An 11,245-nucleotide genomic window follows, 5' to 3' on the forward strand; every position below is an offset into this window, starting at 1 on the left:
AAATGTTCTGACTGATTTATATCTGAATAAGCTTCTTGTGAGGCGGGAGCCCGTCTCAAAAGCAGGCACAAGCGAAGTCACCCTTCCCGGAAGTCCACCTTCTGTTCTGACTTTTAAACCTACTGAAAACTGTTCAATGTCATTAGGCTTATGCTGGCAATTGAAAAGGTATCTTTCTGCAATAGTTAATAATTTCTGGTTTTAAATTTTTATATGGTTTATTGTGTTTTTATATATGTTGTAAACTGCTTTGATTTTTTTAAATGAATATCAGTATATAAATATTTTTATAAATAAATAAATAAATCTCCTAACTGTATGTAATCAAAGTATGTTAAAATGCAGAAAAATTGAGGACTTTCTTCCTATGTGAGCAGAAAATATAAAAGCATATATCTGTACCTAAAACATACCATTTGAGCTTACTTCCCATTTTCTCATCTATGTCGTCCATCATGCTGCTCTCTGAAGGCAGCTTACATAAACCTGGGGGGGGGAACAAAGAACTGATTATGATCCATTATATCCCTTGAAATTCATTTCACACTTATATAAACACCCCCATAATATGTATGCAATCTGGAATAATACCCAAGTGAAGAGGCATAATAGGTTGCTTCAGCATATGGAACATAGAAAGCTGCCTTGCACAGAGCCCAGGATTGCTTACACTGTCTGGCAGTGGCTCTCCACTGTGGCTTCAGTCTGCGGTTTCTCCCGTTCCTACCTGGAGATGCCAGGGACTGAACCTGGGATCTTCTGCAAGCACAGCAGATGCTCCACCTCTGAGCTATGACCCTTCCCCTTGGAAAGGGCACAGCTCAATGGCATCTCCCCTTCCATATGGAGCCTAGCAGGGGCTGAATATAGGGAAGTTTTGCCTCTTATGCCACAAATGTGCCACAAAAATTTAACAGCAAAACCACAGCTGCTGCATCAAAGCCTGATGGCAAATTGCTTTATTGTATCAGCTTCTTTACCTTTCCAATAAGTGACCTCCTCTTTCTCTTGCCAAGTACTACACCCTTTCAGCCCAGCTTGACAGCCCTGCTGTGGACGCATTATCTGACAGCTCCAGTGTATGGCAAATATGCACATTATGCTTGATACACTGCAGGGCCGGCTCAGCCATAGAGGCAAACAAAGCAGCTAGCTGAGGGGGCACATTGCTAGCAGTTCTTGTCATGCTGGAAGCAGTATGCAAGCCCTGGCTCTTGTACTGCTTCTGATATGGGCAGTTCCAAATGTGAGCTGAAAGTGAACCCAGATCCCCTGTGATACTGAATGGGATTTTAGGGCTCACTCTCATTTTGTCCTGCACCATACACTAGGGCAACAAAAAGAATCATGAGATTGTGCTGGTGCAGCACACTCCTCTGAACTCCCCTGCAGCTCAGAATATGATGGCTGTTCCTATTAACAGGAATATGAAGAGGCATGAGCAGCTCCCAGTGGCCCTCCAGATATTATTGGACTGCAGCTCTCATCATCTCCCTGACCATCAACCATATTGGTGCTGATGGAAGTGGAGATCAACAACTTCTATAGACAATTCTAGCCAGTTGGTCTGTCATAGGGTGCAAGTAAATGAGGTGTGGCGTGTGAGAGAGATATAAGATACTCCCCACGATACCTGTATGTTTTCCCCTTAGAGCCAATAGCAATTGGGGGGGGTTAAATACAGAAGTTAGAGGGGGCCACTGTTAAAAGTCCCTTCCCAGTGCTGGGCCTCAATTTGATTTGGTGCCTGCTTTTAACTTTAAACAAGCAAATGAAGATGGGAGATCTCAGTCATGGATCTCCTGTGTAACATCCAGCTTGACTTTCAGCATAATCTAGCGTCATGTGTTCATGTTAGTATGAGAGATAGTGGCTTGTTTAACGTCACCTAGAACGTTAATGGAAAAGGTGAGATTTAAACCAAGTGTGTCTTCCAGTTCACAGCTCCATTACTCAGCCACGGTACTGCACTGACCTTTAAACACTCTTATGGCCCAACGAGCCTGAAGGTCTGCGGTTGGGATGGCTGCCCCAAGAGACTGGACTAAACCAATAACCACCAAGGTAGGTTTTTCCAGCTGAGGGGGAAGAATGCTTTTGTACAAGGTGACTTCATTGTTCCTGCACTTGATGATGGATTCATCCTCCATGAACGGGTAGGAATAGCTGTAGCCTGTTGCAAAGATGACATAGTCAAGGCCTTCCTGTATGGTCCCATCTTGAAATATTGCAGACGTTTCTGTAAATTCCATCACATTGGGTTTCACCACTACAGTACCACATGTGATGCGGCTTGGGAGGTCATCATTGAAGACTGGCTCCTTGCGCAGAGTTCTAGGAGGAGAGAGAACAGAGCCAGTGCTGTGGGTGGCGCACACCTAGAAAGTAACAGTTTCCACTTCAAAGGAGGTGAATATGACTGCTGCTCAGTTGCCCCACAAAAGATTGCCAAAGGAAGAGGGGATTTTTTTTTTAGTTATGTGTATACACTATTCCTCAGAAACCCTTCATCCTTCACTCCAATATCTGCACATACCCAGTAGAAATTGTCCACTTTGACATTCCTGGCCACCTGTGAATTTTTCAAACTGGTCATGTATGGTAGTGCTGTGCTGAAAAAAAATCCTGCACTCTTTACAACCATTCCCCATTAAGTAATGAGAAAAAATTGATTTATTTATTAATTAAATTTGTATCCCTCTAATTCCTCTTGATAATTGTAATTGGAAATGGGAGAGAAAGTTTCAGGGAAATCCTCATGGATGCAGGGTTTTTGTTGCCCTTAGCTTACATCTCTATTCTTTTTTTAATTCTACAGATCATATCTGTCACAGCAGCTTTCCCAGGTGCCCATGCTCCCTGGAAAAAACTATGATGCTGGGCTTTCCTATAGGTATGGAAGACAGGGTTCTGCCTATCACGTGCCTTCAACTTTTAAATAAAGATTTATTTTTAAAAGGTAAAAGGAAGGGCTTCCCTTAAAAACAAAATCAGCAAGTACACCAATTTCAGGCAGCCGGTAGTAGGGATGGGGGGGGGGATTCAGTTCCACCTGCATTTAAAGGCAAACTTATCTATTTTGCACATTCCAAGGCAATACCAAAACTAAAACATAGCCACCCTTTGCAATTCACATCTCTCTGATTTTTGCATATACTAGGCTAAAGTGTGCCTTAAAAAGCATATATTAGTAAAAATAACATACAGAATGCATTATATCAGAGAAAATTGCTCTGCAAAAATGTGTATACAGCAGGGCCCCACTCATACGGCAGGTTCCATTCCAGGCCCCCGCCAAAAAGCGAAAACCGCCGGAAAGTGGAGTCCTACTCAGCTGTAGCACGTAAGCTCCCCGCCCTACAGCTGATCGCCCTACAGCTGTAGCCCATGGGGGAGCTCGGGAGCTCCAGCTGATCCGTCGGCTGTAGCGTGCAATTAGCTGTAGCGTGTGAGCTCCCCGTACTCCAGCTGATAGCTGTCAGCTGGAGCACGATGGCTGGAGCTCCCCACGCTACAGCTGATAGCTGTCAGCTGGAGCACGATGGCTGGAGCTCCCCACGCTACAGCTGATAGCTGTCAGCTGGAGCACGATGGCTGGAGCTCCCCACGCTACAGCTGATTGCCCTGCTGGTGCCACCCTATTAGCATAATGCTGAAAAGTGGGGCGCTGACAAGCGGGGCCCTACTGTACTAGGCAATTGCATACAAATGTGTATATTAGAAGAAATTCTCACTAAAATGATGGATTTTCATGAGGTTTTTTTAAAAAAGATCGCATTTTTAAAAAAGTGTGGAGAACTTAACGCTGGAAAAATGAGAAACTGACAGAATTGACAGATTCACCCATCTCTAGTTGGTAGCCCCCCTCTCCGGCTTATACACCCCCCAAAAAATACACACACTCCACCCACAGCCAATCCACAGTGTGCTCAATCCCATACCCAGTAAAATTCTAGATATTCTAATGAAATTCTAAAGTGCCTGGCAAAAGAGATTGAAAAATTAAGGCTCCTTTTGCAGATGAAGAAAACTTTTGAAAATAATTAAAGGACTGGTTTCAGCACAGCATTAATATATGCGTATATATATATATCCTCCGTGGCACAGAGTGGTAAGCGGCGGTAACACAGCCGAAGCTCTGCTCACAGCTGGAGTTCGATTCCAACGGAAGGAGGAAGTCGAATCTCCGGTAAAAGGGGTCGAGGTCCACTCACCTTCCATCCATCCGTGGTCGGTAAAATGAGTACCCGGCATATGCTTGGGGGTAAAGAAAGGCCGGGGAAGGAACTGGCAATCCTACCCCATATATACGGTCTGTCTAGTAAATGTCGCAAGACGTCACCCTAAGAGTCGGAAACGACTCGCACTACAAGTGCGGGGACACCTTTACCTTTTATAGAATGTTAAACGTTAACATAGGCTCAAGGTAGACAATTTAAGCTCCACATTTAAATCTTTAACTCCAGTTCTGGCCCACCTGCATAGGCTGCCAATTTGTTTCTGAGGGCTTATCCAAACGGAGTGGGATAATCCACGGTTTCCATATTCGGTTTGTCATCTGATAGTCCTCACTTTGCCTTTTAGTTCACTCTTTCCCAATTAAAAAAAATGCTTTTTTGCACCCGCACACGCAGCGGTAAGACCCCTACATTCTTTTTTGCTTTTTCCAAGCTCCGCCTCGAAAACCTCCCCCTATCAACCAATGGGTCAGCAAAAAAATTACGTATGCTCCTCTCCCCCTTTGCAACGAAGCACAATATGGCTGTAAAGGAGTTCTCACCTCGGAAGGAAAGGCTGCTGATCGGTTTCACGCCTGCCTTGTTTGTATTTGCGATATTACACTTAAACGAATGTATGCTTTTCTGCCTTTATTGATATTTAAGGAGATACACATGCTGGCAATGCACTTATTTCTCCAAAAAAGCAAGAAAGGTGTCCCCCGCCCTCCTTCTCCCTTTCCTTCCCACCGACAATGAAATTGACAAAGCTTTCTGGAGCAGGCTTGAAACAGACCAGAAGCTCTTTTCTTGTTTGCATTTGCCATATTACACTTAAACCAATGTATGCTTTTCTGATTTGAAGCAAAACCCCCAGCAAGTACAATGAAATTGACAAAGCTTTCCGGAGGCAGTCTGAAACCGACCACCCACCCTTTCTCGCTTGCTGTGCATTGCAGATCTCACCCAGAGCGGCCACCCAGTTTGCAGGCTGGCAAAAAATAAAATGCATCTGTGCAGTAGTTGCAGACCCCCCCCCCAACATCCCACCATTGCGATGATTGGTTCAATTTTCCCGGGCTTATTCTCACACATGCGCAAAAGTGCAGATACGTGATTGGCTGGAATGAGGAGAAGGGGCAAGGGGAAATGCCCAAGAACCACCCATCAGCTGTAAAGTCCATGGTATTGCATCCTAACTCCTGAAGGCACAGCGGATGATTCCCGATTTTAAACAGCAAATCGCATTTTTGCCGGTATTGCAAGGAGTGGATTTAACCCACGAAAATGCGTAACAGCGCGAGACATCATTTGGACGACCAAAAAATAATGAACACACATAGTGGACGTATCGCACATTTTGCAGTCGTCTGGATGAGCCCTGAGTCCAATTCAAAGTGCTGCTTTTTACCTATAAAGCCCTGCATGATTCAGGACCCCAATACATCAAGGACCCCCTTTCCCCATACAAACCTACCCAGACCCTGAGAACAATATCTGAGGCCTTTTTTGTGTGTCTACTTCAAGAGTGGCAACAAGAGAACTACCGTTTTCTCTGTTGGCCCCCAATTGTTGAAAGCTCTCCTCAGGGAGCCTTGCCTGACATCAGGTGAAGCCATTTTTATTCTTTCAGACATTTGGACAGCACTAATCATCTGGCTTTTGGTAGTCCTCATTCTTATGTGTGTGTGGTGGTTGGTTATTTTATGTTGTGATTTTTGTGGATAAACAGTTTTAGTATATTTGCTTCATTTTAATGGATTTGTGTTGTATAACATGTTTAGTATGTTGTCCCTGTGTGTCACTTCAGGACTCCTTTTGGCAGTGTGAAGCAACATATACGAACATAATGACCTGCATCAGGCCAATGGCCATCTAGGCCAGCATCCTGTTCTCACAGTGGCCAACCAGATGCCTATGGGTAGCTCAAAAGCAGGGCCTGAGTGCAACAGGACTGTCCCCACCTGTGATTCCCAGCAACTTGTATTCAGACATACTGCCTCCAACAGTGGAGGTAGAACCTAACCATCGTGATTAATAACCATTGATCAAATTGAACTGAATAAGTTAGAAATGTCCCTTTAGTTTCATTGGGTGGTATTCAGCACTAGTCCTACTCAAACCCATTCAAGTCAATGTATATGACTAACTTAGCTTCATTAATTTCAATGGGTCCATTCTACGTAGGACGTAGGGCAACCCAGTGGAATTTACTTCTTCCAAGTAACTAGGTTTAGGCTTGTGGCTCTGATTTGGAGTGGCTTTGCAAATCTACTTTTGAATGCTTTATTTCAAGATTATTCTGCAGTTGGCATTCTTGTTCTCTTCATGCCAATAACTGAGTAATGGTGCAGTCCTATACATGTCTTTTCATAAGTAAGCCTGACTGTGTTTAATGGGACTTACTCCAGGTAAATGAGTACAGGATTGCAGCAGCCTAAACCTGAATATATTACAGATGGCTGATTTATAAAAGGTAGAGAGAGAAGTGCAGGACAGGCTCTCTTCTTTTCCTTCCTCTCCCAGTTAAGAAGGCTTCTTCACCAGTAAATAAGTGCTTGGTGGGAGTAGAATAAAGTGAAATGCAGCTGATCTCATTGAACCCTAGAAAATCTATCTTTTGTAAAGTGAGCGGGCAGGAGCTGAACAAATAAAGTATCTGATTGCACTTTGGCTTGCAGTTTATTTATACATCTGTGCAGTGCCTTATGCAGAAGGCCAAAGAGTCATGCACCAGAAACCACTCTTCTGCTTTGGGATAACCCTGGAGCAGATTCCAACTACCCAGACAACATTCTTGTTACTCAGGATTTTGGGGTAGGGTATTTGAACCTGAATCTTTTTTTGTGGGGGAACAGTGCTCCTCTGGCAGTAAGGGATTGAAGTTGTTTTAGCTATGTTAGTTTGTTAGAATTTGCCAAGTCAGTCTTATGACATTGTTATGACATTTGTTTGGTTGCATTCCAATCATTTTTAAAAAGTTTCTATGAACATTGGCTATTCCCTTCTAATCTCAATGTTTGTTTAAAGTGAACAGTATGTACAAATCAAATTCACTTCAGAAGAGTATGTGAAATATTTCATAACTCTGCCATGCCTCCTAATTGGCTATTTATTTATAGATTTCCCAGGAACAGTCTCAGTGTTCTACATAAGAAAAGTAATTCCTAATATATTTCCAGGAAAAGCAAAACAATTGCTGCTTGATCCCATTAATTTTTTTTGTCTAGAATATTGATTGCCTATTTCTGTTAAGGACTGGCACTTCAAGGCTAGATACAGACAACAGTCTCCTTACCAGAACTTGAAGAACTCGGACTCAGACACGGCCATAGTTTTTTCTTTTATTGTAGTAAGAGACAGTTTCAGTTCAATGTGCTTCATGAATCTACCTACAGCTTACTCAGAACTCAGCATCTGTCTTGGACTAACTAGGCACAACTTCACAGCACTAAAATGTTGACTTAGCAACTTCCCCCCCCTCACTTAACTTAAGTAAGGCTGGGCGGGCACCCTGCTTGTGTGTGCCAACTGTCACTGTTGGGAGCCTGCGTGCAGACGAAGGCTCTGCCTCAACTATGTCTGTCGAATCTCCTGCCACATTTACCTCCTGGTGCAAGGCGAAGGCAGAGCCTCCATCACCATCCTGTCTTCCCCCTCCAAGGGAGGGGGCCTGCCTGATGGTGATGCGGGCGCAGGAAGAGGGGAAGCATCAGGCTGGGAAACAACTAGCTTGTCAGGTTGACTCTCCATAGGGTATCTGGAGCTGCTGGGATTGAACTGCCAAAGTCTAGAGCTGGGGTGCCTTCTGAGTCCCACTCCCTGCTCAGCCTCGCACTGGCTCAAACATCCCACTCTAAGCTCTCCTCCTCCGCTTCGTTCTTGTTCATCCACCCCCCTCCAGCAGGGCTCACAACATCATCCCCCCTCCATACCGAGCCTCCCCCCCACCCCAGAGGCATGAGTTTGCCAGGGTATCCTTCACGGAACTCTCTCACCAACTCTGGACATCCACCTCCGCCTCCCAGGACCTTTCCTCCAGTCCAACCCCCCCAGTGGATCAAATACTACAACTTTTCTCAGTGCTGGTGGGAGTCAAGGATCTGCTCCACCTCATATGCCTCTTGCCTGTCAACAATTACTGGGGGTGGGGGGCAACAGGTGCTCTGTAGGGATTCAGTGGCTCTTCTAGGGTTAGCAACAAATGGTGGAACACTGGGTGAATCTTCATGGCGGTGGGTAAGTGTGGATGGAACACTACAGGGTCAATCTGTGCCTCTACTTTGAACGGCCCCACCCTCCTATCCTCTAGTTTGTGACTCATGCACGTGGGGCAGGATTGAACATATACCTTGACATCGTGCTTTATTCTTGGCCACCAGAAATTGTGTGTGATGGCCTGCAGCATTTTGAACACCCCCAAATCCCCCATGGTCAGGGCATTGTGACATTGCCACAGGTCTTTGGCTTGGATCTCCCCGGGGGGGGACATACAGGGCCTCATAATGATAGAGCAACCCCCCAGGAGAAGCCCGGGTACCGTACTGAGGGGGCTCCTTTGGCTCTTGCACCCACTCCTGAGTGAAAGGATCTTGTTCCTAAGCTGCGCACAGCTCCTCAAGCCATGGATCGGGACAGGCCACTGCCACCAACTTGTCTAGGGGTACGATGTGGTGCAATGGAGGCTCAGGCTGGGTTTCATGGTACTCAGGCTTGCAGGATAGTGCATCGGTCCTGACATTTCGAGCCTGCGGAATGTAGTTGACGTGGAAATGAAACCTCACGAAGAACTGGGCTCAGCGCACTTGCCATTGGTTGGGCTTATGGGCAGTTTGAAAGCTCTCGAGGTTCCGATGGTCAGTGAGGACCTCCACCTCATGCTAGGCTCCTTCCAAGAGGTGTCACCAGGTCTCGAACGCATCTCAAATGGCTAGTAGCTCCTTCTCCCAAGTGGTATAGTTCTGCTCCGAACTTGTAAGCTTTTGGGAGAAATAGGCACAGGGAAGCAGTCCACCCTCCTTTTTGGCGAGTTGTAACAACAACATCCCAGGCATCTGTTTCCACCATGAACAGTCAATGAGGGTCTGCATGTTGTAGTACAGTAGGGCCCCACTCTTCGGAGTTCCGCTAATACGGCAGCTAAAATTAGAGTAAGGCCCCACTCATACGGTGCTTGTTCTGCTTTTATGGCATTTTTCGGGCGTCAGGCACCATTTTATTGACAGAGTTCTGCTTTTCGGCGGGTTTCGCTTTCAGGTAGGGGTCTGGAACGTAACCCACCATATGAGTCGGGCCCTACTGTATTGGTTCTGAGGAGAACAACAACTTTAGTTGCTTGAAAGCCTGTTGGGCAGCTTTGGTCCAACGAAAGGGACCAGTCCCTTTTAGGCAATCTGTTAGTGGGGCAGTCATGTTGGAGAAGGAAGCAGTGAAGCATCTGTAGTAGTTGGCGAACCCCAGGAATCGCTGTAGGTCCTTTTTAGATTGGGGGGGTGCCAGGAGAGCACACAACACACCTTTTCCGGGTCTATCTCTACCCCTGCAGGGGTAACACGATATCCCAGAAAGTCCAGGGTGGTTAGATTGAATCCACGTTTGGCATACAGGTGATGGTCTCTCAGTCTCTGCATCACAGCACTTCCATAAGCCTCATGCTGTTCTGGGGAGTCAGAGTAAATAAGGATGTCATCTAAATAGACGATCATAAAGCAATCTAAGTAGTCCCGAAAGATGTCATTCATAAAATCCTGGAAGACAGCTGGCACATTCGATAGTCCAAAAGGCATGTCTAGGTACTCAAAGTGGCCATACCGAGCCTTGAAGGCAGTTTTCCACTCATCCCCTTCCCTGATCCTGACAAGGTTGTAGGCTCCATGCAGGTCCAGTTTAGTGTAGATCTTGGCCATTCGCAGTTGCTCCAGCATCTCGTTGATGAGGGGAAGTGGGTAGCTGTTTGGAATGGTGATTTTATTCAGCTCCCAGTAGTCATGGCAGGGGCAAAGTTCCCCACTTTTCTTTTTGACAAAAAGTAAAGGAATCTCAGCAGGAGACTTTGAAGTTCGAATAAACCCTTGCTGCAGTTGACATCCAGGAATTCTCTTAGCACAAACAATGAATATATGCTCCCAGAGGGAACTTGGGCCCCCAGGAGCAAGTCTGTGGCACAGTCGTAGGGCCTATGGGGTGGCAACTGGTCAACCTCCTTCTTGTCAAAGACGTCCCGATAATCTTGGTACTTTGCAAACAGGGAAGCCTCCTCAGGCAGGGGCGGGGCGTCCACTGCTGCTGCGGTCTCAGTAGGCTGGCAGTGCTGTTTGCAATAGTCCAACTGGTACATCACAGTTGCTTCCCCCCAAGAGATTGTGGGATCATGTTGTCAACCATGTCACCCCCAGAACCACCAGGGCAGCTAAGTAAAAGGATAGCTGCTCTACATGCCAGATAGCTCCACTTGCAACCCAGCACTTGCCTGGGTGATTGCTCCTGATGTCAGGGGCTGCCTATCTATGGTTTCCATGGACAGGGGAGTTTCAAGTGTGGTGCAAAGTCCAAGTCCATAAAATTACTGGATGCCCTGTATCGACCATGGCAAACACTTGCACGCTTTTGCCTGAGGGCAAGCCTAGACGGTTTGGCAGGTGTAAGGCAGACTTTGGCAGGACAGGGCCGACTTGAGGTCCCTGCTTACAGTCAATCCCAGCTCATGGACCTCTGCAAGAGCTGGGATTTGGAGTTTTCCTGCACTGGGGTCTTCTCCGACTTGGAGGGGCAACGCTTTGTGATGTGTCTCACTTTCCCACAGTAGAGACACAATCCCTCTCTCTGATGTTTCTCTTTCTCCGCCTCGGTCAGCATGGGCTGCACCCCCCCCATCTGCATGGGCTCCACCCCCGACTATGTGTTCCAGGCGACAACCTTCAAGTCTGCTTTTTATCTGCAGGCACAGCCGGATAAGCTCTGATAAGGTGTCCAATGGTGGGGTTTGCACCAATTCAATGAGGATCTCACTGCTGAAGCCATTATGGTAT

The 11,245-nt window shown here is 46.2% G+C and overlaps 1 protein-coding gene across 2 annotated transcripts in view; it reads right to left on the minus strand.

Annotated features, from left to right (window-relative positions):
- LOC133364503 (flavin-containing monooxygenase 3-like) overlaps positions 1-11,245 on the minus strand; it is a 66,021-nt gene that overhangs the window by 20,328 nt on the left and 34,448 nt on the right. For both annotated transcript variants that reach the window (XM_061585224.1, XM_061585232.1), the window contains 2 exons: positions 1,976-2,334; positions 414-486 (listed from right to left, as the gene is read on the minus strand). In XM_061585224.1, the coding sequence (XP_061441208.1) occupies positions 414-486; positions 1,976-2,334 (432 nt within the window). The remainder of the gene's footprint in view (positions 1-413; positions 487-1,975; positions 2,335-11,245) is intronic.

This window comes from Rhineura floridana, chromosome 1 (assembly GCF_030035675.1).
Source record: "Rhineura floridana isolate rRhiFlo1 chromosome 1, rRhiFlo1.hap2, whole genome shotgun sequence".
Lineage (NCBI taxonomy): Eukaryota > Metazoa > Chordata > Lepidosauria > Squamata > Rhineuridae > Rhineura > Rhineura floridana.